Raw genomic sequence first — 27,537 nt, 5'->3', positions numbered from 1 at the left:
TAAAACCCAATAGTCACAGCACCTGTCTGGTTCATATTGCACAGAGGTGACCTGTAGCACATCCTTGACACTAAAAACAATAACACTTCTGCAATCCCTTTTGACTTTCACTTTCCAGACACGTGGAGTCTTGGTGGTTTCTGCAATTTATCCAACATATTAAAAGAAAGAAAAATCACCACTACGCAGTAGTAATGCCAAATGCATATGGAGATACTGAACCCTGGAAAAGGTTCCAAAAAAATGGTCAAGATATAGATCATGGACAGGCTCTGAATGGAATCGGGGGCAAAATGTTCTAAAGCAAAGATCAGCTCCGTGAATCCTACAAGACCAAGCTAGCTTTTATGGAAGAGTTTTCTTTTTCCCCTTTCATCCGTCTCACTGTTTAACTATGACTCACTGCACACACATACTGGGATAATTAAAATAGTTTGGCTACATAGAGGGTGGACTTGCTGGAACATTACGATATCACGGTTCAGTCACTATATGAAAGAGGCCAGATGGATAGAAGTAAGCATATATTATAAGTAAATAAGTAAAAGGTAAGTAAATAATTATAAATAAGCATATATATTGCATAGATGCACGCAGCTTAGAGATTGACTTGTGAAATCCATGACCAGATAGTCTGGTTTATTAAAGTTATAAATGGCCATTTGCTGCCCCCTTGTGGCCATTTTAGAGTGAATGAACAGAAAACTGTTCCAAGAAATAAACAGAGACATAACACAGTGATGGCCTGCAGTCCGCTTTTTTTTTTAATAAATCTAATACAATTGCCACGCAATACAAAGTGAAGATTCCCCTTAAAAGCACCCTTATAAAACTCAGTAACTTAACCCCTCCCTTCAAACATACTCATACCCACCAAATGCTTTTGTTTTCCAATTAGATGACAAATACAAATATAGAATTCTATTATTATGCCAGAAAAGATGCATTAAGCGCTGGTTTATAGTATTCACATACAAGCTTGGCCCCAAAGAGCTTTTTTTTTTCTTCTTCCTTCTAAGTAAACGAAGCTTGAAAGCTTTCACTCCATCAACACTTTACAGGCAACCTGTCAGTCTCAGTCTCCTCATGTGTCTAACACTTCACATTGGTGTTTAACGGCTGACTTAACATGGTTCCCTCTAGGGCATGCCCGAAAAAGTTCAATACTTCCTCGGCTGCTGGATGAAAACGATCCGAGGGGAGTGCGACTTCTCCACCGCGGGGCGCACCTTACTGTGCCTCACGCTCACAGGTGTTTCTGGGAAGTCGTGGCTCAGCTGCAAAACATCAGGAAGGAGGTTTATTATCCACAATACTTTGAAGCACTGCAACTAACCCAGTTGGCTCGGAAAGGAATTAACTCGCTTTTTTAAGAGTTAATGCTTTGTTTACCTTGTCGAGGGTTCCTGTTAGAAGTATGCCAACTTGTTGCATCCTGTTGGGGGTGGCAAGGGACCTGCCGCACAGGTTTTAAAACAGAGTTTTACTCAGCTTTTAAAGCAAAGTTAGTGACCTATATGATCGAAATGCTGCTGGGCATTCTTACACACTAATGTTTGAAGCTAAATTTGTTTTCAGCTGAAGCACATTTACTGCAGAGTGTGAGCATACCTGATTTTATCAGACTTCCTGGTGTCCTTTTCTGGAGTTGCATGGGTGGCATTCTCTTCCATGCCTTTCTTGGCCACCCTTTTACCCCCGGCCTTTACTAGTGATGCAAAAGAGGAAAGAAACAAAAAACAATCTGTGTCAAAGCAGTGTTTTACAGTGCATTTCATGCAACTGAGACAGAGGAGTGGAAAGTAAAAACCACAAAGGTTTTCAACTCTTTTCTCTCACTTTGTGCACTTGCAGTTCAAGCTTATGAACACTAGCATTCATTCAAAAAGTAGTCACTTCCCTGTCCGCTTCATCGTGCAGAGGTGACCTATAGTCCTAAAAACTATCAAACACTCTGTACTTTCTTAAAACCTGGACACATGATAGTTTCTGCAGTCTGTCCCTCATAATATGAAATAAAATTAATGTGCCATGGCGTCCAAACAAAAAAAACCCAAAACATATATAGTAATGGTACAAAAGTTCGTACAAACGAAAGTATCACAATATTTTGCTTGTCAGATCGTCTTCGTAAACAGATGAGTGACACCGCTTCAAGCTGCAGCTGTTAATGCAAAGTTAACTACTGTTCCGCAGCTTTGCACGAATAGCACTGCACGGTGCACCTAACAGGCCTCCCTTCAAACAAAAGCATGCCGATGACGCTTCTTGCACTTTAGTACTCCAATGCCACAGCAGCCAGTCAGCTCCAGCTATCGCACTTTTTCATACTGCGTGTCAAATTAACGGCAAAAGTTACGTTACTGCAGCGGGGTCGACTCGCTCTGAACGACTCTGTAACTGGGTCAAGGAATGGAAAAACAACAACAACAACAACTCTCAAGCTTTAATAAAGTTTTAAAAGATAAATAAAAAAGAGCAGGCAGCTATCTGAGAGACACTGCTTACCTGCCGGAGGGTGGCCAGCTTTCAGCCGAGCAGCCTCCTTCGCTCCAGATTTGGGGAGTTGTTGCACCATTTCTTGAAAACTTTCCGCAGTGAAAGCACCAAACTGTCCTCGACGCCCACTCCGCTGTTTTTATTCTCTACAACAGAGATGACGTCCCGCGAGGCTACAGGAAGTTTGCGGCCAGCGAAACGCCTCTTTGTTTTCTTTTTTTTTTCACCTTCTTTTTTCTTTTTCTCTACCCGCTGATAGTTTACCGAGGAAATGAAACCGTACGCTAACTGTTTGCGGTTTGCAGCACGATTCAACTGCAGCTGATTTATGTTACTGTTACTTGATCTTATTTTCAAAATCTTTTCACAAAACTTCAAGATTGGCAACAAAAAGAGTTTTAACCACACTTAAACTATTTCTAGGTATGACAGCCCACAGACACAAACCCCCAGAGGAAGTTTTCGATTGCACGAATATTTTCAATGAAGAAGAAAATAACACTGTGTCATTTTAAGGCAGATATTTTTTCATCGCATTAGACTCTTTTATCCAGCATGAGGATCCAAAGTAAACAGCGATAGTGCCACCATGTTTAAAGCTGAAGCACAGAAAGGACTGTCAGATCTTTGCATGTGTATCTAACTGAGGTCAGTTGTGGAGGGGAGATGAGACTTGAAAGTTTATTGTTGACACACTAATGTTTCATTATGTTTAATGGAGAAGGTAAGACTGACTAGAGGTAAGGTGTGTCATCCCAACAAGCAGAAAAGTGACAGAAACACACTGGAAAGTATACCTGATTGGATATTAAATACACATGTTAGAGCACATAGTTACCTGCACGGTGTTTTGAGCTGAGCCGTTGTCCATTGTATTGTCTGCTGTGATACACGTCACAGGTTACAGGTAATACAGATCAGTCTAATCATAACCTGAATGATCTGTGCCTTTAATGTCAGGTTCTTCGAATCTGTGACTTTGCTAAGTTCTGTGACTGTACAGCAGTTTCCTTGAATATACAGGTTTGAAGCTTCACAGCTTGCATATGCATGAACTATGGGGGCATTAATGTTGAAAAATGCGTGTGCTGTTGCCTTCCCGGGTATGCACAAGCTGCAGGCTAACTGTCAGCTGGCTTGTGTTAATTTAACTGAAATGTTGGTAATGTGCAGCACAGTGCCAAGCTGCTTGAAACGCGTGGGCCTTAAGGTGGACCAGCTTTGTTTTGTTCTGGAGAAAAAAAAAAAAGTTCGAGACTTCATTATTTTTCAGTTTTAGTATATTTTCTTGCTTATATTTTGTGCATAGAAAAGGGTGCCCTAACACATTCTTACCAATTACAAGGAGACTGTTTTTTGCAGTTCTGCTGCATGTTTTATTTTTTGCCATCTAAATATAACAAAGGTTGCTGCTGTGTTGGTTAATGTAAGTTATATTTATAGCTGTTGTTTTGTTTCTTAACTCCTACCTTTATTCTGTGTGCCAAAAGGCTCCAGAAGAAGGAAAAGCTGCTGATGTGCTTAGTTTCCTTTTCCTGTTTGTGCAGTTGGCAAGCTGCAGTTTATTGTATTTTAACTTGAATCTTCTTTAGTTCTAGTCTAATTTGAACGGTGGCTGCGCTTTTGGTCGGGTCTGGCTTTTTCTTCCTTTCTTGACAGTATTTTTTTCCTCGTTTGTGCTCAAAGTGGTTTTTTGGTGCATAAAATAAAGTCTAAATACTAAAAAATAAACAAAATAAACCCCCCTCACAGGCACAACTGGAAAAACATAATTCTTCCTCACCCCAGCTGAACCCCATCGCAGTTATAGTATTACTGTACCTTTTAGTTATCAGAACCTTCACCGTAGATGAAACAAGGAAAACAATAAAGTAGATCATATCGAGAAGTACAAAAACAACAAAATCAGTTCCAATAGTTAAGTATACAACATACCAAGAATAAAATGCATGTACTATGTAGTGCAAAATTGCAGTATCAATGCATTCTTTTTTTTTTTTTTTTTTTTTTTTGCCTGTCCCATTTGGTTCTTTAGCCATCAGAATTGTTGTCTGAAGACCAACAAGGATACCCAATGGATTTACTTTGCCAAATGGATCATCGTGGCATTGCCGTATTGGTCCATTTGATCGACCTTTGTTTTTATTATTTATTATATTTTATTTTCAGATGTTACAGACGGGACAGACATGAGTGAGGGATAGGAAAGGGAGAAAGAAGGATGAAGGAAAAGAAAAACAGAAGGGGAGAGGGACAGTGAGAAAGGGGGGGAGAAAAAAAAATCTCCTGGATCACCTGTTGAGAGAAGAAGAATAGAAAACAAGCAAAAAAACAAAAACAAAACCAAAGCAACATACTAAACACAACACCATCGCATTAATCTAGCTAAGTGTAAACAGCAGTAAATACTAAATATTAAATGTTGTTGTGCAGCACGCAGGACAGACATTGCACAATGTGCTTTGAAGTAGCAGCCAAGAAAGGTGTAATTTAAGTCTATGAGCAGTGAACACCCGTGTGCATACCTGTGTGGATCAGCGCGCTTGTATTCAAATGGTTTCCACATGTAATGGTCTGCAAGAGGATGTAGCGAGCCATAGCCCCGTCCCCCAGGGCATGAAGCAGGCATGGAGGAGATCCAGGCCCCAGACATCCAGAGGCCTCAGAGTGCGAGAGCCCAAGGAGGACCACCGGAGGGGCATCCGTGCCACCCTCATGGGAAGGGCTGAGGATCCCCAGACGAGGCGTCACCCAGTAGCCACCGAGCAGAAGCTAGAGGGGGCTGCACCGGCGTGCCCGCCGGCTCTGCCGGCAGCCAGCTGTGCCAGAGTGAACCGAGCCGCAGGCCCAGAGGCCCGAGGGCCCCCTGCACCCCGGAGGAGGCCTGACCGAGCAACAGGCGCCAGGCCCCGCCAGGTAGCCACCGGGAGTGAGCTGGTACATACCTGAGTGCCCAGCCCCGGACACCAAGAACCACCAATGCACCGACCCCTGAGGGCATCAGTCACCGGCAGGGAGTGTGGTGAGGGGAGATAGGCCTTGGAGGGCCTGGGAGTTCCCAGAGAGGTGGAGTCTTAAGACCCGACCTGACATATAGACACAGACAAACAGGCACACACAGACACAAACATGCATTCCCACCCTCATGCACACATATACAAACACTCAGCACTCACCCAACGTAAGGATTGACATAAATGGACATGTACACACAATCACACTCCCCAAACATACTCTATACCCCGGGTCCAGGTACCCTCGCCCCCAGAGGGGGAAACAGAACCCAGACCCAAGAGATGTTACCCTTCCCTCCAGGGTGGAGGCAAGCAGACCGTCCCAGGCTCCGCAGCAGCAGGGAGGCCAATCGGACAGCCAACATCTCCTCCCAGCCCCCCCGCCCCGATGGCTAGCAGAGAACGGGGGTGTGTGAAGACCCCCATACCTCCCTCCTCCCGCTCATGTGTAGTGTTGCTGCGTGTTGTTCTTAAAGTGCTTTTAAAACAAGGGAGAGCATGGTGCTGCTGCCAGAGAGCAGCAGGTGTTAGCACGGCCCCTCCCGAGAACCCTCAATGTCTACATGGATTTAAATGCATTCATTCTTAAAAAAATAATTGTCATAAAGCATCACATTTCTTAGCACACTTTCTTGCATAAAGCAAACTTTCTTTAAATAATGTATAAGTGTATTAAAAAAGACTGGAGGTAAATTTTGTTTAGGAAGTCATTTAGCTAAACTCATATTTAATTTGCCTGGCAGCTAGCATGTAGGCGCTGTCTTGAGGGAGGTCTCTCATTACTGCACTTAATAGTTTTGTGGATATTTCTGCAGTGTATGAAACTTAAATATTGTTTTAGACTAATGTAAAGCTCTGCCTCGTTTGTTGGCTGATGATGTGACTTGTCACTTATGGGCAGTGTTGGTCAAGTTACTTGAAAAAAGTAATCAGTAACTAATTACTGATTAGTTACCCCGTTACTTTACTGATTACTTATTTTCAAAAGTAATTAATTACTTAGTTACTTTTTAAAAACACGATTTACAACCTGAATAGGTGATAAAGAGATAGATCTTTCAGCCCAATTCTACTTTCTCTGCATAATCCATCATACAAAATGTAATCAAATGGAAAAGTCTCTTTTTAAAACTTGTTTTATTAGTTTTAATCTTTTAACTTTATGCATCAAGCAAAAATTTAATTATATGCAACATTTCTGACTGGAAGAAATTTGTTTAACATTTAAACCTATTTTCTGCACATTCCAGCACATAAAATATTTTTTTTTGTGTGTTTACACTCACTCTTTCAAATAGATGCAAGTAAAACACAGCAGAAAATAAAGTCAAAGACTAGCGGTCCTTTTGCTCTATTTTCACCTGTAAAGCAGGACTGGGGTAGGCGGAGGTTTACCCTGGTGCAGGTGTGCCGTAGCGGTCAGTGGAAGAATCCGCGAGTTTCTCTGTGAATTTCCCATTATGTGGTTGCGCACTCGGTGCTTGCTTGGAAGTTTAGGGGTTTGTTTCGCTGTAAAAAGAAGTTTTCTTCCCACGCACAACGGACACTAATGTTTTTATCACTTTTTATGGAATCAAACTCAAAGTACTTCCACGCTTTAAATGCTGCATGCTCATACTCTCTCCGCACTCGATATATTATCCATTGTTGATCTGCACACAGCTGTTGTCACAAACGTGGCACTTGCTTATGTCACTGTCATGAGACATTCTCACAAAAAAAACCCCACGGTTTTAGTAACGCAGTAACGCAGCGTTCCTATGGCAAAGTAACGGTAATCTAATTACCGTTTTTGCAATAGTAATCCCTTACTTTACTCGTTACTTGAAAAAAGTAATCGGATTACAGTAACGCGTTACTGCCCATCTCTGCTTATGGGTTCAACATGTAGTCCTAAACCTATTTAGCCTCCTAAGCAGTGTATGCTATATAGCTAGTTCTCTAAACTTAAGCTGGTTCTTCAAGTCTTCCTCCCAGTCAGAAGATCCAAAATGAGTTTAAAAAGGAATAAAGTATCCCGAGAGACCCGAGATTAAGTTTCCGAGTGGAATTCAAAAGAGAGTTTGGGGAAATTAGTGCTTTAGCATTACTCCATCAATCGATATGAAAGTATGATGAGGTTGTTGGGGGTTTTTTGCAGCACATCAGACTCTGGATCTGCATTTATTGTTATAAAAAGCTGACTTCTTAATTAGATATAGATCAAGACTGAGTGAAAAGTGTTCATATGAACTGTATTCAGATCTTTAAATAATGCTTCACAATGATATTTGGACCTGTATATAGGCTGAGATCGGGTGGGGAGTTTAAGCAGATCAGATTAGTTCTCCATCTCTAGGGGCTGTGCCATGAAATCCCTGTCAATAATGCTCATATAACATTAGCAGCTTTAAAAAAAAAAAAAAAAAAAAGTCCTTAAAGTTATGGGAGACAGTCCTGGCTCGTAGCTGTGCTCTTACATGCATTTAAAAGCAGATTGCACATTGACTTCACCTGTATTTATTCTTCCTCCTGATAAATTCAGTAAGCTCTAACATTCTGAATTTTGTTTCAGAAGAAACTGCAGTGAGGGGAAAATTGGGTGTATGAAGTCATATGTGACCCAGATTATTAGGTACTTTAATTTGCGTGCACTTACTTTGAGGGGTAATGAATTAAATGAAATCAGGGGCTGGGATAATCTCGCTGCTTTGTAAATTAAGTCCATTTCGCAATATTTTGGCAAAGCAGTTTAGCAGACTAAGGCTCCTGGGACTACGCCGGGAAAACTGGATGCAAGTGTCTTTGCATCAGCCAATTAATGGTCGGTATAAACGTATGTATTCCCTTAATGCCAGCTTTACTATAAGCAGCACAGTCCATAGAGTTGCAACTACTTAAGCAAGAAAAAGGCCCGTCTCATGTGGAAGTGTAGCTGGTTTCTGAAAGTGGAGGCTGGTGGAGAAGAGGAATATGAGTAAAAATCAAATTCTTTGATGATCTGAAAAAGAGAGATAACCCCACTCCAACCCATCAAATACCTTCTGGGCATGAAACAACATTAATTATGAGATCTAAAGGATTTTAAATTGCTTTTGTATGCAAATAAAAAAAAGATGAATATAGATGAACTTGAACATCTTAGTTTGTCTACAAGTATATAAAGCTGTTCAGTCTGGTGATTATAACACGCTGTGTTGGTGTTCTTTTAAAAAAACTTTAAGTTTACCAAACTTTCAGCAGTGTGTTTATTCAAATCATTTTAGGCCTAAAGAGCAACTGTATTTCATCTTTTAAGTAGTACTGGCCCCGATCCACAGGAAATTGAACCCTGTCCGTATTCCAGCGCCATATTTTTAATTATTGACCCATTATTGAGTCACAATTCAAAAACAATTTTTGCTGATCTCATATTGAGGCTCGGTGCCTTGGAAAATTTTATTTACATCAAGTTAACAAGAGACGATTAGTTTATCCCAATCCATTTTTTTTTTTTTAAAATAGTGTATGTATATTGGATGGGAAGGAGTACATGTCTCTAATATTGTCAGGTTTTTACTTATATTTTACACTGATACATGGCCCACAGTAGCATATTTTAATTTCCTGACACAGTGAATAACTGCTGCTATCCTTCTGTCACAAATCATCCCTGACCCTCGTCACCATTTTGCAGAGTTTGTAGCGTGACAGAAAATCATCCTGGAATCTTTCATCTTAAATACATTTGCACCACACGTCGCTCATATTCAGCATCGATATTTGAAAAACATTTTAAAACAAGGTTTTTTTCTCCGTCCCAAGAGCACGGTTTGTCAGTCGAGGTGTAAGCACAGAGTCCGCTACCGATTAGTGTTGGTTGCTGTGCTCCAGGGTGCCACACGGCTTTTATAAAACACAGGTGGTTTAAGGCTCACTACTCATGTCTGTGCAAATACATAAAATATGCTTCCCAGGCAGGATAGAGGATATTACAACCAGAGCAGAAAGGGTTTGATCTCCTTTGGATCTATTCATTCACTCTCTTTGCACACGTGGACAAAATGTCAGTAAACTGGAGATGCAAAGAAACTCTCTCACACAGTTTAAAAAACAAAACTTGACCTTTTATTACGTTGTCGTTGTTGTGTTATGACGCCATCTTTGTCCACATATTTCTTTGTATATTTATATATCTTTAGAGACCTAACATGGCACAAGTTTCTTTTAGTTTTTTTGTTTTTTCCAACCAGTGCTGTTGAGTGTAAACCAGGTAACATGTTTTTTTTCTGTATTTACAATAAAACGAAAAATGTACAAGACTCCATGGCATTACACAGGTTCAACATTAAGTACAGATATAATTTGATCCCTCTGTACAAGCTAACATCATTAGTTAACTATTTTTCATTTGATTATTTTTTTATTTTATGTTTTTTTTTTTTTTGATTCATTTTTTAAACAGATATGAGTTCATGATCCATTTTGGCTTCGGCACATACATATTCCTCCAGTCTCGACTCTTACCGCGGACCTTCGTTTACATGACTCACACCTTTCACCATGCTATCACAGCTAAGAGTTTCGAAAAGAAAAATTAACCTAACATCTAGACAGAGTAGGACGCATGTCTCCTCACTGTAGTGTCCCAATATCTGCTCTCAACAGACTCACAGCATGATTCCATCTTTCTCATCTAAATAAAAAATAATTAGAAAAAAAAAGACATTCCTTGATTTCCTTCTTTGGCTCACATCCCATCTTTCCATCTGTTATCACTCAGTTGAACTCTCCTCCATACACACACATCCACAAAACAAACATGTATGAAGCCAAGTTCATGAAAAAAAAAATAAGTTTGTCATTTCCTGTGTGTTCCTCGCCTCTGCTGCAGGGTGAAGACGCACCCCAGTTACAAACCGAAGTGATGGTGAAACGGTAGCACCTCCAGACCTATACCCAGGAGTCTGGAGAGCCGGGGTACTGCTCTGCCCTGAACGAAGGCGTCCGTGTGGTAGCGTAATAGTCCACGTAGTTACAGGTGGATTTCAGTCCATGAGGCTGAGAGCTGAAGGTGGGAGGGTAAGTGATGACCTCCTCCAAATACGAGTCGTCGTAGCCGTGTGGGTGCTGCAGGTACATTCTGTATGTATCGTAGTTTCTCCTGCTCGGCTCATCTGAATAATACAGAGGCTGCAAGGAACGAGAGGCAAGTATCAAGAGTCAGTTCTGAAAACTTGAGTTTTACAACAGTCGTTACGTTAAAGATTCAAACTTAAACTCAAAAGAAAATAAAGGTAGCAAATTAAGCCTTTGCCGTCCCCTTTCCCCTGCCAGCATGCAAAGTAAATTAAATTAGCTCCACTTTAGCCAATTACGTCCCAACGCTTTGTGAAATGTAATGCATAATTATTATTAAAATGTCCAATCATTTCACATGCAACATTTACAGGAGGTCATTTCTCTGCGCCACACGTTTTCAAAAATCCTTTAACCTTTACTTAATTAGGCAGTTTTCACTGATGTTTGCAGCCTTGGCCGTGCAGCACTTATTTCAAAGTATTATTCAGATTTCATTCTAAGTTTTAATGATAGTTCTCGTGTAGCTTAATTTCAGTAAACAAACTTTATTTATCTTCATATTGTACTGCTGCTTATACTTTCAGGAACACTTACACCTCACTATAAATATAACCACACTACACGGTAACATTTTGGGAAAATCTTAATTGCAAATCTCCACATAGATGATTAGAAATCCACCTACAAGCACCTCTAAACATTAGCTTCTCAGCTTTAAAGAGTAAACTGACAATTTAAACAAAATGTTGAGCACAGTGGCTCAGAAGACGCTGCCCGGAGACAAAACTGCAAACTGGTGTTACACTGATTCATGTCCTCAGTAGAGGATCGCAACAATGTCAGCGCAAGACATATGTAGGTACGTGTACTTATCCTTTTCCTTGACTTACTGTAATGTCTATGTAAACTTTGTTGTTAAAGATTTTTCACTTTTATTTGAGGCAAAAAAAATATGTATATGTATATTTGAGTGTTGAAAATAAAGTAAAGGCTCTCTCCTCATTTGTTTATACACTCACTGACCTTTGGTACTAAGGGATCTAAAGGGTGCAAAGAAAATATGCCCCAACACCATTACACCACCAGCAGCTGTCTAATTTTTGTGAGCATGTGCAAATTACAGCCTCTGTTTCCTGTTCTTAGCTGCGTCGCCTTCCTTCCCCATTCGGGTTCATCTACAAGCCCACAAGCCTAAATGCACTGAGTTGTTGCCATGTGATTGGCTGATTAGCCGTTCGTGTTAACAAGGAGTTTTATAGGTGCACCTAATCAAGCGGACAGCGACTGTCAAAACAACAGCTCAGGGGCAGACTTTCTTCTAGAAGCCTCAGCAAGAGAGAAAATAAGATTTAATAAAAAAAGTTAACTATGCCTTTAAGCACATAACTCTTGTTCATCCTGTCAAAACACAAAAAATATCTCAAATCAATCTTCTGTATGGTGGTAACAAAATGAAACGGCATAAACAAACATCTCAGCAGATTCAGGACAAACGCTCGTTAGCGTGGCTGGAGATTTTTCAGACAATAGGCTAATCAATTATCTTCTCGCCTGCACGTCTCTGGCCACTAATGCAACAAAAACAGCTTCAAGGTAAATGTTAGAAATCCAACAAAATGGATGGGATTTATAAATGTCTGAAATGAATAATGACCGTCTTTAGCCAGAAATGTGAAGCAATGAAGGACATAAGAGAACTCTGTCTTTGTGCAGCATCTCCTCCCTCCTGCCTCCTCCTCTCCGTGCCTGTTATCTGAATGGACACACATGGATGTGTCCAACAGAGACAAGTGCCCGAGACGTACCCAGACCATCCCAATCCCAGCAGTCACATTCAATCTCACTCAAACAATAGCTGATGTGCTGGGTCATTCGCAGCATTGTCATTCATCCGGGGTGGAATACGTGTCAGTCTCTTTGTATTAGTCAAGCGGGTTAGAAGGGTTGGTCGTGCTTATACAGTGCAGCGGAGGGATCTCAGACATGTGCCTTGTGCCAGCTTATATCACCAAACACTACGATAAATATGAATTCTTAAGGCTAGTATCATATTTTTTTATTTTTTAGTTTGATTAATTAATCATTTGTTGTGTACATTGCAATATTATGTACTGTAAACTACTCTATCACACTGAAAAAAAACCCAAACACTACAAAAATAACAGTAGAAATAGTCTGCACAAATAAACAAAGCTAACAGGCAAACAGAGAAATAAACAATCTCTGCATATACACAGCAAAACAACCTCTACCTCTGTACAGCCACATCAGAGCAGGCATACGAGACAAGATGAGAAGGGGAGGCTGTGGAGTGTAACCAGACATTTGTGCAGAATTACTGCATTCACCTGTGTTCTTCGGGGCTCCTCTGTTGTGGGTGATGAGTAGTAATACGGAGACGGCTTTCCAGACCCTGGAAAAAATAAATAAATAAAGTGAGTATTGCCTTAGATGGATTAGTGGAACTTGATGCCAAAACACTTCATATCAGTGAAAAAAGTCAGCACATCCCTGAAGGGCAAATGTCTGTATTTTGATAGTAGAGGATCAAGAAGTGGCGCGCTACGCTGGAGAGAAATAACACCAAATAATAGACTTGGCCACTGCTGTTCTGTTGTTTATACAGCCCATGGGATGGGTATTTCCACTGGCACTTTATCCAACGGGTGGAATCCAGAAACTCAATTTCCACTTCCCTATGTAATAGATGAATTTTTGAGGCTGCGGGCTCATTTTGTTTACTCTGGCCTCCCCCCTGTTCTCAGCAACCAGAGTAGGCTGGTGAGAGCTCTTGTCTGACTGTAGTATGTCTGGGTACCCACTCACTGGCCCTGTCTGCAAGCTGTGACCTGGTGATGCTAACAATGGCACCATTGTGGAGTGTCCACTCCTGGCTGGTTGGTCCACTTTAGTGCTGTGCAGACCAACTGCAGCACAAAAACAGCCCTGAAGCGGTCGGAATTCAACTGACTGTGATGGGGCTGGCGGGGGTTGGTGGAAATGATAAGAGAGGACCGTCTTGGCAAGGAGAGGAGACTGGCCACAGAATCCGCTTGGAGCGTTACGAAGGATAAAACAGATAACGCCCCGAATAGCAGCAAGTGTGTAACAGCACGCAGTCTGGTGCAGATGGTGAGTGTGAGCCAAATTTAATTTTTAAGGAGCGTAACCCCGAGTGGCTTTCAGGTGTGTACCTGTATACTGTTTTTTATGAATACTGTTGTCTCCTTGGTAATTAGAAAATTGCATAGTTGACTGTGCTCTCTGATAATCTCTGATGGTGTCTCTATGCTCTCTGATGCCCAGCAGTGCAGGAGACGACGTGGCGCTGGCAGCTGCAAGGAAAAAAAGAAAACACGTTTCGTAACATTAAATTCCAGAGGTTTTCCGGTCTCACAGGCAGTGTCTATTTCGACTGGGCACGGAATAGAGTGAACTGAATGTACCAGGGTGGTTGACTGGAGACATCTGAACGTTGCTGGTGGGGAGGGTGGGCTGGGACTTGAACCGGTCTCGCTCAAGTGTGGACACTGGTGTGAGGAAATGGTTTTGATTCCATCCATCCTGTTAGGGTAGTGGGGAGAGGAAAACATTGATCCTCTGGATAAATATGCTGGATGTATCAAAAAGAACCATCTGATTTCAAAAGGATAGATATTTTTTTAAAGCACATACGATACTCAAACTCATCCCATACTTTTGCAAGCATGTCAGGCTATTGTTACACTACCTGTCAGCAACCATGTGAAAGCCACAGATCCCTCTCTTCTTTCTACCTGTACATGTTTCAGTCATGGCCAGTGAACGGCTTCAGAATTAAAACACTTTAAAATCAGATAATTCTTTTTGATATGCCGTGTATTTTTCACAGACATTAAACCGGACACCAGAAAGGACCAAATTCAATGTCATTACCTTTTTATAGATGGCACGTAGATCTCTGTACTGCCACAGTGTGTTCAGCACCTGAGCAGCTGCTTTAACCACCTTCATAGAGTACCTGGAGAAACAGTCAAAAGCCCAAATGTTTTAGGGTATTCCTGAATGCCTTTAGCCTTACTTTAAAAACACACTGTAAATATTACAGGACATGATGTTTGAGGAAAGAGTTTGTCCTCAGTGTGTTTTACCCTGGAACATTACTGAATATATAGCAGGCTAGAAATAGCTGCTGTGCCATCATTCCACAGGGACATAAAACCTCAATGTATACAATGCCACCTTCCCTGTGGCTAAAACTTCTCCTTCTCCAAGCATCAAAGTGTTACTTAGGTGTGTGTGTGTTTGTATAAAACTCCAGCTGGTCAGTGCCCAAAACAGCCTTTTATCCCCATCCACGACTCTGGTGGGGGGTTTTTCACCGTGTGCACAAGTTACAGTCGGGTGTGTATCAGTGTGTACACCGAGGAAAAAAAAACAACAAACTCTCAGACAAATACGAGCTTCTGTAGCGCACCTGTCTCCTCTGCCCTTGGTTATGTTGACCAGCTTCTCGATGCCGCCCGTGTCAGCGAGAGCCTTTGCATTCTCCATGTTTTTGCTGGTGACCTCGTGCAGGGTGCAACAGATGGCTGCCACGGTCTCGTCCGACAGCAGGGTGGTGTTCCCCCCAGGGAGACGGTTGACCAGGTCCCTCATCGCGTACTTCCCTAAGAGCGAGGAGGGGAGGTGAGACGTGCAGGAAATTCACTGTGACACACTTACTGTACAGCATGTTTGTAGGCAGATGCTTATGCACGGAGAAGGGAGGGGAGTACCACTCATACAAGTTTGTTTTCCCCCCCTCTATGTTACATAATGTAAAGGTCTTCCACTGTGACCTAAACTACACCGTGGAGCTTCTATAATCGAGCTGATATTCATTTTGCTTAGCCTGCAGTGTTGTACAAAGTTATCCTAAATGACATTGCATCAACGCAAGGACACTGGCGTGTGTGCATCCTACTGTAAAGCAGCAGCAGCCTGGTGGTAAGAAAACCAAAAGAAAAAGAAAAAAAACCCCTGCAGCATAAACTCACAACCACAAAACTGAAGGCACCTTAAATCAGAACCAACCCCCACCCCACCCTTCCTGCTACAGGCATCACCCCTGCTTTGTTGGAACTGTAACTCCTCATTAATTCCACAGAGAGCACATAAAAGCTTGTTTTTTTTCCATTAAATGAGAATGTTTCATGAAAAACAAAAGGCTAGAGGGAGATTAAAAAATAATAACCAATAGTTAAAATTGTCACAAAAGGCCCTTGTTCTGTAGTTGCCATTAATTAAAAAAAAAAACAAACTGAACTAACAAAAACCCCCCACTGTTTAACAATTTGTTAAACAATTTGTCGGTTTGCACACTGTATAAATCACAGAGCCAGCTTAGATGGAAAATGTTTAAAATATTACTAAGTAGTGTCGTGTAGAGTCACGTTATTCAGCTAATTTCCTAAAGATCATCTATATAATATCTATGTACCTCCTTAAATAACAGAAAATAATGTGCTTGTAACATCCACACTTTAGGTGGGTGTTTTATTCTGAGTAAGGGCATGTATCCAAGCTAAATGCTTTAACAACATAGCCTCTGCCTAATTGGTACAACATGAGCAGAGGCTGGACTGTTAAATATGCTGAATCCGATAGGAAAAACAATAAGGCGGCTTTATATTTGTGTTTAATATTATTCATCCAGACAGAGTCATTATGGTGTATAGTGTAAAATGTGTGACAGTGTGACTCCTGACCTATGAGCTCCTTGTTCCTGACATCCAGTGCCATGTTTCTCAGAGCAGTGGCAACTGAACACACCACCCTGTCGTTATCCATCCGAAGCAGCTCCACCAGGATGGGCAGTCCTTTCTCCTTTCGCACTGCTGCACGGATGTATGCTGCAAACTGTGCACACAGAAAGCAGTGAAACTTGAGAAGGGTCCACACCCTACTCAGGCAAATGTCTGGTTTTAAGATGTGTGTTTTAGCATGTGTGAGTTCCAGAATTAAACTGGTGTCAGCTTTGATCGATGCAGACGTGCTGAGCTGTTAAGTTAAGTGATCAGTGAGTGTATATAAAGTGAATATAGGTACTTTACCTTCCAGTTGCCAGCTGACAGGTTCTGAAGAGACCCGGCGGCTCCCTCCAGAGTTGCAGGATTGGAACTCTCAGCCAACAGAGTCAAGTAAGGCTTAACCACCGAAGGATGCCAAAGCATTTCTGCACCCTTGGGAGACTTGGAGAAGCCAGGGATGGGCCCCACACCGTCCCACTGAATCAGAATATAAGTGTTTGTCAGGCTGTGGTATATAATGACATTATTGCAACTTTTCTGTGTGGTCTTCACTCATTTTCCAGTATACCATACATGATAATAGAAATATTTTGCTATTTTAAAGATACAGTCCCACACTCACTGTGTCTTCCTGAAGGCTGTTTTTCTTCTTCTTTTTCTTTCTGCCCCAACAGCTGGAATCCACCTCTTTACTGGGAGATTCTCTGGCCAGTAAGCCATCCACTTCCTGCCCCTCTATCAGTCTGGGTGCTGTCATCTCCAGCTCCAGACGATATGACAGGTTCCTTAGAGTGCAAATACAATTCTCCACAATCTGGCAGGTACAAGAAGAAAGGCAGTGGAACAGGTAGTTATAGTAGAGGCTCTTTTAATCACCATGACAAAGGCTACAACTCTGTGCAGCATGCTACAGTATCTGCAGCCAGTGTGTGGGACATGCACCTTCTATTTGCAGTAATACAATGATATCAATTAGATTTGGAACTCAAGGCAGACAAAATTCGTCAACCAGAGCACACAAATTTATTTTCACGCTGTTTGAGTTTTGTAATGGGTTTGCCTTACACAATGACAATGAGCATGAATGACTGACACGGTTAAGGGTCGAGTTCCCAGAGTGGTGATCTTCACATTAGACATGGTCCACTTGACTTTTTATGGCTTTACAATTCACAGATGAATGAGCTTTTGCAATACCCAGTTGTATAAAAAAGGTTAAGGATATATAATGGCCATTCCAGCTCTATATCTTTAATTCTTGAACTCTCAGCATAACCCTTATTCATCTATACTGGGCCTTGGTGCGGCCCCTCAATTCCACCTCTGTCTGAAACAAGTCATTCTGCCTCCTCTTGCTTTCATGCCTCCCTCGCTTATAGCCAACTTTTCTCCGACTGTCTTTCCCTCACATACAGTACAGACAGCCAGGACTGTGTCTCCCATTAAGTACATCTGCTCTTTATGACATCAAAGAGATCCAAGACTTGAAAAAGAGTGTGAAACAGAACATTTAAAGCATTCTGAAGCCTAAGCTTATGTGGTTCTAACTATGGCCATTAGTAATATGAGCAACCACTGTTGCAGCCCGGTCAATCAGAATGCGAAAATATGAGTTGTGCTTTGGATGACAAAGCACATGAAACAGTTGCTTCTGGCAGCTGAGGGTCATTTAGGCACAAGGAAACAAATGATTCAATCAGGATGAGTAGGATTCTTCCCTCTTATCATGTGGCAGCATGTTCCGCCTCTTGGCTAAATGTATTTGTGTGTGTGTGCATCAGTGGATGGGTGTCTTTGTGCGTACCTTGCTGTCGAAGTCAGAGGTGTTTACACAGGCTTTGATGACATAGAGCAGTGAGTCAATCAGGCCCTCACAAGTGCGCATCTGTTTCCTGGCCTCCTCACCAGCTGAACTCAGGTTCCTTTGAAAACCACACACACACACACACACACACACACACACACACACACGACATTTGATTTGGGGCTTTGCTCAACAAACAGATGAGCATATGCAAACACACAAAATGACAGCTGTGCACATGTGTGTGTGTGTGTCTCCCACTCGAATGTGTGATGTGGGCTTTGCAATCCCCATACACCATCCATAATGTATGAGAGGTGTGCATGTGTGTGGTCTGACTAAAGAAATTACAGTACTTTGCTGAGTAAGTATAGACCCAACGACCACACCTATGCATGTTTGAGTGCAGTGTTACACAAACAATCACCTCAACTAGCTGGCACCAATTAGAAGCTGTGCTCTACACACTGCACTGTTCTCAAAGGAAGAAGCCCCAGGAGAGAGGTTGTGAGTTTTCCAATAGTTTTGACTGTGATATTCAAAGAAATGGTGATGGCTTTAAAACGTCAACAAGACAGAAAAATGTACCCATTTCACTAAATCGTGTTTAATCATTAAACCCATATTTATGAAAAAATGCACATCATCCTGAAAATGTTCGCTAAATAAAAAGTGATTTACGAGCATATCTACAAATATTTTATTTTTAGATTTGAGGCGGGTCACTTTATTATCATATTTTCTTCAAACGCACGCTATGAGCTCATCAGTCATTACATGCAATAGCATCAGATGTCCACAGTGGGGAGCTAGTGCCAAGTGTGATCATCAGGTGGTTTACCTCAGGCAGCCTGTGGTGTTCCTCAGCACCAGAGAGGAGTGAAACTTCAGCTTGTGCTCGTCATCGAAGGTGGAGCTGCTCCATCCAGAGTGAGGGATGATCACAGTGTTAGTCAGAGTTGTTAAGGCGTCCCGGATGATTGTCATCTTGACGGCGTCACACGACGACAGGTTCCACAGCACCCCTGAGGACATAGCCACATGCAAACACAAGCATTGAGAAGCAGGCGTGCAAACCTTCTGTTAAGTCAGCTGAGCTGTCATGTGCACTTAGGTTAACCTGGGGGGGGGGGGGGGGGGGGGGACACCAACTTTGGCTTTTAGTTCAGTGTGTGCGGACGTGTCCGACAACATGCAAACCGAGAACCTGAGTAAAGACATGACTATACCACGGCTCGAACATCAAGGCATCAGATATTCAAGTCAACTTTCATCTCTGCAGACTATCCTTGCGGCAAAGATTATTTTCTTGAAATGAAAAATATAGTAAGAAGGATGGGGTGGGGATCCATATGGCGTCAGCTCAGTCATTTCAATTGAAATATAAATAATGTAGAAGTCTTTAGAAATTGTGCCATCATTTCACTCAATTCAAACATACTTTTGGTAACCACTGATAATCACGCACAGTCGTGGCAGCTTTTGATACTGCATCTGTCATGGATTAGCCGGCATGTAACATGTTCTTCTAATTAGGTGACTCTTGCTGCTAGGCTTACACTAAGACACAGCCTGACTGCTGTAGGGCATTGGTAGCCCTGCAGGAGACAAATGTTACACCAGCTGAATTCTACAGTAAACACTCAGGGCTGAATACATGTGTAATGTTCAAAATGCAGCCAAAACAATGCTTCAAGTACAGTGTGCATGTGTGTTAGTGGTTCATGTGTGAGTGCTTAATGCTTCATGTTAATGAATCCATTTGCTGTTGTTGCTCTACCACTTGCTCACCTCAGTCTGTGCATTCAGAACACAGCACATGATCAACAGACCAATGAAGCTATTACATGGAACTCCGTAATATACATGGACACACTACTGGGAGAGGTAAAACAAATAATGACAGGTCTTCCTGGCTACTTTTCTCTCAACCTCACTGTTTATCTTCTTTCAGTAAGCTGCCTCTCCGTCCTGCTCTGATTGAAGCAATGGAGACGATAATACTCTGTAATATGGCCCAAGAGCCCGATTGAGGCAGACTGCTGGCAAGAAGCTTTACAGACAGATATATGCCTGCCAAGACGGCAAGGTCTCTGCCACTGCCAGTCATTTAATCAACAATTTCTCTTACCATTATCCTTATTAACACTAAATCAAAGTGCTTTCAAACCCATTAAAGTCCTTTAGTGAACTTTCATTACTTTCCTTTTATTATGCTAAAATAACAGGGAGGCACTGAAAATCATGTGATACGCAACTTATAAAGTTAACATGCAGCACGTGCTTCTTACTGGAGCCTGGCAGCAGTGTGTGTCTGTGTGTCTGTGTGTGTGTAAGAGTCATTTTGTGCATGCCAAAAGCTTTGTGTCAGGTGGACTAGTAGTCTCTGCTCAACTTGACTCAGTGGGACTCAGTTTAATTCTGCACTAACTGACCTTTGCTCCTTCCACCAGCACATTCAGTTCTGTGTTTGCCTTTCTCACGGGACACGCACAGACTGCCTTGTAATAGGACCAATAATGCAGTGATAAGACACTCATGTCCACTGACCAAACTCCCTGCTTCTTCTTCTGACTCCACAATTCACTCTTTCTGCCTCTGGCAAGTTCCTAAACAGCCACTGAATGTCAATTTGTAGGAAGAATGTTCTCAGCTGGATTTTAGACTGATCCTGTGGAGGCAGCATGTCGGGAGAAATCAACAGGAGAATTCACTGAGGTGTGACTGACAACCCTGTCAGTGGTGCAACACCAGCAGCAATACCCATAAGTTACACCTGACAGTCAGACGGAACAGATGTATGCTTGTAGGCACTGACGTCAACCTTGTTCCCTACTCAGTGGCTTGTTCTCCAGTGCCTTGGCCTGCCTTTGAAACGCTGACCCAAGGTAAACATTGTTGTGAGTTGTGAGAGCGCAGGAGGACACAGGGAGACGCATGGAGAAAAACCCCCCCAAAATAATAAATAAATAAATAAATAATCTGAAGGTGGTTAGAACAGCTAAGGAAGTTAAATGGACATATCTTTTGCCCTGAAGTAGCTCAGCTGTAACGCATTCTGGGTTTTTAACACAAACAGAGTAAACGTCTAAAGATCACAGATAAAGAACTAAATGGCCACAAGGGATTGCACTGGCACAGTGACTCAGAACTGCACTGATTATTGGGTGTATATGGCTGACAGTTGCCTGCAGAGTTCAGAGTAAGTCTGGCACCACTTCCCCTCATCAGCAGCCACTTGCCAAATTTTACATGTAGTTAATCTAAGTCACCCACTTGTGCAAATTTGGTGTTTTTACCAACTTCAGTTCTGCCATTTTTATCACAGAAATACACAAAGAACAGACTCATCCTGACTACTGAGACACCTGTATCCTGCAGAATATGTGTGTCGCAACAGTCAGCATTGTCATATTTATTGGACACGTGACACTGAAAGGCTAAACGAGACACAAGGAGAGAGACAGAGAGACTCCTAAATAAAATCTGAAAATATTACAAGCAGTGATCTTGGAAATTAAAGAGCTTTCTGACATTTTAGCAGTACTTAATCCAATGCACTTGATTACATTCTGTCATAATGCAGTCCTGCAAGCCTATGTCATGCTGCATTTGCTAAATATGTGTGGATGACGACTTTGGAAAATTTAGTCAGCTGAACTCATGTTATAATTATTAAAATGACTTCAATACCCACCAGGATGTCTGTGACTCAGTCCAAAAACTCTCTGGTGTGATTTAAATGCTTCTGTATATTTTGTTAGCTGCCCAACAAAGCTGACTTTCATTAATCACTCATTTTTCACTCCAAGTGAGGCTAAACACTTTCGACAGGCGGAATGAAAGTGATCTTGATTGATTCCCCAAATGTGTCACTTCTCCCCGGAGACCATTTCTGTGTCTTCAACTACAGGTCGACACGTCATCGACTTTGCCTGGCGAAGCAATAACTGGGTCGTCTTTCAGTTCAGTTAGTATAAAGCTGCTGATCATCCAAAAAAACAAAAAACAAAAACAAAAAAAAAAACAAAACGGCTCAGTTTATTAACCTTTTAATTTTTGGAGTTAAAAAAAAAAAAAAAGAAGCTTCAGTACTGTCTGATCTCTAATGCTGCATCGACTAAATCAGCTCGGCTTGTACTTTTGAGGTTAGTGAGCATTTTTCCATTTTTGTGCCCCGCACGCAGTGAAAGTCATGGATATATTTTCAGATGAAATTACCTTTATCATTTATCACTTGAAAAAAGGTTATTAATCTTCTCATTCTTTGTTCTCCAAGAACACAAACATAGCAAATCACACCAAGACTTGGCAACTAAAACTAGCTTTGTGGGTTAATGCCATTCAGCTTCTCTGTATGTACATTAGAAGTAGGTAATCTTTTCCAAACATTTATTTTTTAAATTAAAAAAAAAAAAAAAAAGCTCTTGTTTAAACAGTCATTTAATATTTCAAAGTCCAGAATATGCAAAAACAGTGTTTGGCATGTTGATTGCAATCAGTGTGGAGCAAAGTTTTGGAAGTAAAACCAAGATAAAACGTCAGAACAGGGCAATAACAGAGCGTGTGTGTGTGTATTTGTTGTCCAGGTATTACTCATGTTTTAAGGGCCTAAATCTGTCATATAATGGGGACGTTTATTCCTTTTGGGGAAGAAGTCCTTATACAATAAATCATTACATTTCAACACAGTGACATGTTTAGATAAGTTTAGATTCAGGTTATGCTTAGTAGCAGATATTGTTTAAGGTTAAGGTTAAAGAAAGTCAGTAAAAGTGAAGCAAGTTAATGTAAAGTCCACTGGAGTCATGATGCACGACTGTGTGTATGTGCATGAATGGCAGTTTCAGGTGTTTCATCTACTGGTGCTAATAACAGAGCAGTGTGTTTGTCCTTTGGATCTGAAGAAGTGATTAAGAACAGAGCAATAACCACAACAGCTGTTGGAAGAGGAGGCAGGTAAAGGGATGAGATCATGTTGTGAGTCTCCCCCAGCATGACCCATGACCTGAAGCAAGAGTGGCCTGTTCTTATAGCTAGCTCTAATGAAGCACAGATGACAATAGAAGCTCAAATAATCGAACTCCACTGGCAACGACACTAAAGAAGGTGTTCTAATTCAAATTCTAAATATCCCACAAAAGCTGCCTCATAAGGAGCTGTGGGTGAGTGAATAATGTCTGTCTTCTCCACTTTAAGCTATGGTGTGGGCTGTCTTTGTCATCCACCTGAAAGCTCTTTATGTGGGCGTTTCTCATCAGCTATAATTGTGCTGCTTTCCATTTCACTCTGAAGTCCAATGTTGGAGCTGGGAGCGACGCTGCAGTAGTAAAGTTGGAAAACTGAGGAAAAACAGCATTTGTTTTGCTCCTCAGCAAGGTGGAGCCATTCGTGCATTACTAGCAACACAGCACAGTGGTTGGGTTTTTTGCACTTTAAAAACACACAGCTGCAGCACATTTGCGTATGGCTCATTTAGTGAGTCACAAATACACAATAGTAATATTTCAGATTGTAAGTTTTACAATTTTACTGAAGATTACCTGCACTGTTGCCATCTTGGATTGTTAAATCAGAATTGATGGGGCTTCTCTGACTTTCTGAGTTGGAAGTCTGATTTGTTCCAATTGAATATTCTGACTTCAGATGGAACGCACCATTAACCAGGGTGATGCAACCCTGCTGACCTTTTCAAATTACTCTTGTTCCTAGGGTCTGCACTACCAATTACCCACACCAGGCTTTCTGTGGAAGAAAGGAAAGGAAAAGAACCTAAACAGAGATCGCACTAAAGGAGACGAATTGGAAATGCCTGCGCATTATCTGAAATGCAAGTGTGAAGAAAGACAATTTAGAGACTGTAGATTCCAATGTGAGAATGATTATTTTCTCCTTTTTAAGCAGAGTCAACAAACGCTCTACTAGAAAAGGAAGCTGAAGATTATCTTCTCGCAGACAATACAAAAGGGTTCATATTCAGGCTCGTATTGTTCACCCTCGGGGGACTGCTGGATTGTAACCTGAGCGCATGTTAGACCGGGGGTTTGGAGTCCAGCACAAACAGCTGACTCTGCCACCTGGGAGCCAAATGTCTTGGCTTGCTTATTTTTGTAGTGCTCCACCCTGATCCTAAACAACACGGATTTATACCCTATTTGCAGACCTCAAACAACACACAAATGCAGCTGAGTCGCACACAGGCCAACGCAGAGAGGGAGAGAGAGAGGATTATCAAGCCCACTGGCAGGAACGCTTGTTTTCTGACAGAGAAGGAGCTAAAACGGCAGCCTAAGTAATAAAAGAAAAAGCATGAATCCCACAGAAATGTGGTTTTATTTTGTTGCATATGTCATAAGCAGCAGTGACAGCAGTAGCAGCAACTTAAGGAAAAGCCTCTACACCTGAGTTATTACTACAATCATAATTTCAGAACAGACTATGGTAAGCCGTCTGCTTAATAGCTTATTCAAAGCATCTTTAAGCGCAGTAATCCACAGTTAACCATGACACGCAGCACTAAACAACCTCGAGCTTCTTCAGAGACCATGTCAGGATTCATAAGTTACAGCCCCACTGTAACTGTACTGTAATGATCTCTCCTGTAATGCCCAGCAAGTCATTTATCAAATTCTGTAAAGTTGCTGTGTCTGATGCTGGACAATACCAGTGCTGAAATGACTTGTCAGTGAATCAGTTAGCCTGCGAGCTAAAAATAAAAAGCAAGTAATCGAAATTATTCACCGATCAGAAATGGCCCAGATGTGAAGATCTGACTAACTTCGAGGAATCTATTTGTGCGTGTGAATGAAGTGTAATTTGGATTCTTTTCAAGTTTAACAGAGAAGCGTGTGGATGAATGCCCTGACAGATTTTTTTAAAGCATATAATTCCCCCTAGAGTTTCTGCATTCTCCACACTAACCTGTCACAAGCTCCCTCACTTCCGCATCCACAGTCTTTCTAAGGAGACGGAGCAGTGCTGGGATACCCCCGGCGTTCCTAACAGCGATCTTGTTGTCATCCATAGTTTTGCCATACACGAGGTTCCTCAGAGCGCCACAGGAGTTCCTCTGGACTTCAAGGACTTTGTGGTCTAGCAGGTCCACCAGGTGTTTGATTCCTCCCAGTCGACACACCTGGAGTCAGGATTTTCAGATGTGAAATGATTCTGACCACTAACAACATTTTTTAAAACTTTCCCTGTAAAACACGGGGACAAAAATCATGCATTTATTCATGTGACAAGAGAATGTACGCACAGGGAATTTATTCATACCAAACAAATTATTTTGAAAAGAAATGCTAATATATGACCATGGAAAAAGCCTTAACCACAGGAGATGGTAGACTAAAAGAAAACTGGATTTACATTTCCTTCTGGAGAACAGAACAATGTGTACTCTGAAAAAAAAAAAAAAAAAAAGCTCCCTGCTTTTCGCTTTGTAATATGAATCAAGTTCTTCTGTCATACAGCATCCAAGAAAAACAGTATCTAAAAAATACAGTCTTCATAACTTATCTTAGTCTTTATATGTCAAAATCACCATTATGCTAATGTCTGAAAGGACAAATCCAAAGCAGATGCCTCTTTGGATTTATTTATTTTTCTAACTGTTGCTGTAAGCTGTGGATGTTTTTTCTTTAAATATACTTGCTTCTGATGTGCATGAGCAGTGTGATTGTGACTATGTGCACATTCTTGTGACTCTTTGGTAGCTCTAAACTTTTTCAGCTCGACGAGTTGAATTGACCAAATAATACATCTCCTAGTTACAAATAATTTCTTTTGTCTGTGTCAAAGTGACCACCTGACTGTCTGACCGCCTCACACTTCCAGACCTAAATTCCATTTTCACAGCTCCAGTCATCAGTTCTGCTTGTTAAGCTGACACTAGCTCAGAAAAGTAATTGTGAACCTCTTGGAACACGCATTAAAAAAAATACCTCTCTATAATCCACAAGCTCGTATGCGATAACCCACGCTGATAGGTTTTACCTTCTAGTAAAGTAGTAAAGTGTGACATATAAGATAGATCACAGCTGAAGGAGATGATTGTACAAAAACTACAGAGTTCTCTTCAGGTATTGCAGGTTCCTCCCACAGTCCAAAGACATGCAGTTAGTGGGGTTTCATTAACTGGTGATTCCAAATTGATCTTAAGTGTTATTATAAGCATGGATAGCTGCGTGTTTGCACGTGTTAGCTCAGCAACAGATTGGCAACCTGTCCAGGGTGTTCCCTGCCGCTCCCCCTAGGACAACTGGGATAGTTTCCAACCAATCTCAGTTGTCATAGAGCAGATGGATGGATGGATGATTTATACAGGCTAACTCAGAGCTCAAAGTTACTGCTATAGTCATACCACAAAATTGTAGTTAAAAAGCCAGTTTTCACTTTGACTGTCGCTGGCTTTGCTCTTCTCATCTGCCAGATATTAAGAGTTTTTGGTAAAGTATATGCACATCTCCAAAATCTGGGCAGGCCCAATAAACTAACAAAAAAATTTGAATAACATAAGAAGTTGAAATAACTCACTGTAATAAGAGTGTAAGGAATTAGTGGTAGAACACCTACCTCATTCTTGACTCGATTATCACCAAAGCACAGGTGTTGCAGGTAGGCAGCTGCATTGGCCTGCACTGATGGGAAGTGGTGCTGCAGCATGTGAATCACCTCTGTTAGCTCTGGGTCACGCCACGCGAACTCTCTAAAAGTACACGTGGGGTGAAAAGGTATCAGCATGACGGCAGCGACTGGAAGAAGGTTGCCTCCTTAAAAACCACAGGCACCTTTTTCCTGAAAATGAATTCTTCAGCACCTGAGGACAGGCTGATAGAGCCAAGAAGTTACATTTGCAGGTCCAGTTAGGTCACACTTAGATTATTGGGTTTGTGCATGTAGCACATTAAAGAAAGAACAAAGGAAGGCATTGTATCTAAACTTCTTTTTTAAGATACTAATAATGGATTTTTCAAACTTAAAATTAGACAAAATGATTTGTGATTGTAGATTTCTCTATGAGTTGCAGCACCCATTGGTGCTGCAACTCATAGAGAAATAATTAACATTGTGAAGACATTTAAAAATAAAAAGTCCACTGACTGTTTTGGTATTGACATGATATTAGTTAAAAGTATTATAGAATATATAGTGCAACCTTTCGCATACATTTGTAATCTGTCCTTTCAAACTGGTGTGTTTCCCTCACAAATGAAAATAGCAAAAGTTATTCCAATCCATAAAAACGGAGAGAGATGTCAGTTTACCAATTATAGGCCAATATCACTACTCCCACAGTTCTCAAAAATTTTAGAAAAGTTATTTGTTAATAGACTTGATAAATATATTGAGAAGCATAATCTCCTAAGTGATAACCAATATGGCTTTAGAGTGAAAAGGTCCACTTCAA

The 27,537-nt window shown here is 41.4% G+C and overlaps 2 protein-coding genes across 9 annotated transcripts in view; both read right to left on the bottom strand.

Moving 5' to 3' along the window:
* Positions 1-741: 741 nt before the first annotated feature.
* On the bottom strand, positions 742-2,672 carry LOC120731172 (death-associated protein-like 1-A). Of its 2 annotated transcripts, none has more exons than XM_040028056.1 (4): positions 2,509-2,672; positions 1,612-1,708; positions 1,393-1,456; positions 742-1,277 (listed from the first exon to the last, which is right to left on the bottom strand). In XM_040028056.1, the coding sequence occupies exons 1-4, from the start codon at positions 2,576-2,578 to the stop codon at positions 1,161-1,163; spliced, it is 348 nt and encodes a 115-aa protein (XP_039883990.1). In that variant the 5' UTR covers positions 2,579-2,672; the 3' UTR covers positions 742-1,160. The 2 variants fall into 2 exon arrangements, with proteins under 2 accessions (XP_039883990.1, XP_039883989.1); XM_040028055.1 differs by having other exon boundaries at positions 1,393-1,459; positions 2,509-2,671.
* A 6,904-nt stretch (positions 2,673-9,576) lies between these two features.
* Positions 9,577-27,537, bottom strand: part of LOC120731160 (plakophilin-4-like) — a 90,548-nt gene continuing 72,587 nt past the window's right edge. For all 7 annotated transcript variants that reach the window (XM_040028026.1, XM_040028024.1, XM_040028029.1 and 4 more), the window contains 13 exons: positions 26,703-26,835; positions 25,050-25,263; positions 18,970-19,153; positions 18,129-18,246; positions 16,947-17,138; positions 16,628-16,801; positions 16,283-16,433; positions 15,010-15,202; positions 14,469-14,553; positions 14,000-14,117; positions 13,748-13,888; positions 12,902-12,966; positions 9,577-10,664 (listed from right to left, as the gene is read on the bottom strand). In XM_040028026.1, coding sequence (XP_039883960.1) covers positions 10,425-10,664; positions 12,902-12,966; positions 13,748-13,888; positions 14,000-14,117; positions 14,469-14,553; positions 15,010-15,202; positions 16,283-16,433; positions 16,628-16,801; positions 16,947-17,138; positions 18,129-18,246; positions 18,970-19,153; positions 25,050-25,263; positions 26,703-26,835 — 2,008 coding nt within the window. In that variant the 3' untranslated portion in view covers positions 9,577-10,424. The remainder of the gene's footprint in view (positions 10,665-12,901; positions 12,967-13,747; positions 13,889-13,999; positions 14,118-14,468; positions 14,554-15,009; positions 15,203-16,282; positions 16,434-16,627; positions 16,802-16,946; positions 17,139-18,128; positions 18,247-18,969; positions 19,154-25,049; positions 25,264-26,702; positions 26,836-27,537) is intronic.

Source organism: Simochromis diagramma, unplaced genomic scaffold (assembly GCF_900408965.1).
Source record: "Simochromis diagramma unplaced genomic scaffold, fSimDia1.1 OVJJ01000343.1, whole genome shotgun sequence".
NCBI classification, from domain to species: domain Eukaryota; kingdom Metazoa; phylum Chordata; class Actinopteri; order Cichliformes; family Cichlidae; genus Simochromis; species Simochromis diagramma.
The sequence above is the reverse complement of the archived record's forward strand: the minus strand, read 5'-3'. Positions and strand labels throughout refer to the sequence as shown.

Coding starts and splice junctions, on each gene's coding strand:
- LOC120731172 (XM_040028055.1), bottom strand. CDS start 2,578: ATGGTGCAACAACTCCCCAAATCTGGAGCGAAGGAGGCTGCTCGGCTG. Junction 1,460..1,611: donor AGGAAGTCTGATAAAATCAG/GTATGCTCACAC, acceptor AAACCTGTGCGG/CAGGTCCCTTGCCACCCCCA. Junction 1,278..1,392: donor TAACAGGAACCCTCGACAAG/GTAAACAAAGCA, acceptor GATGTTTTGCAG/CTGAGCCACGACTTCCCAGA.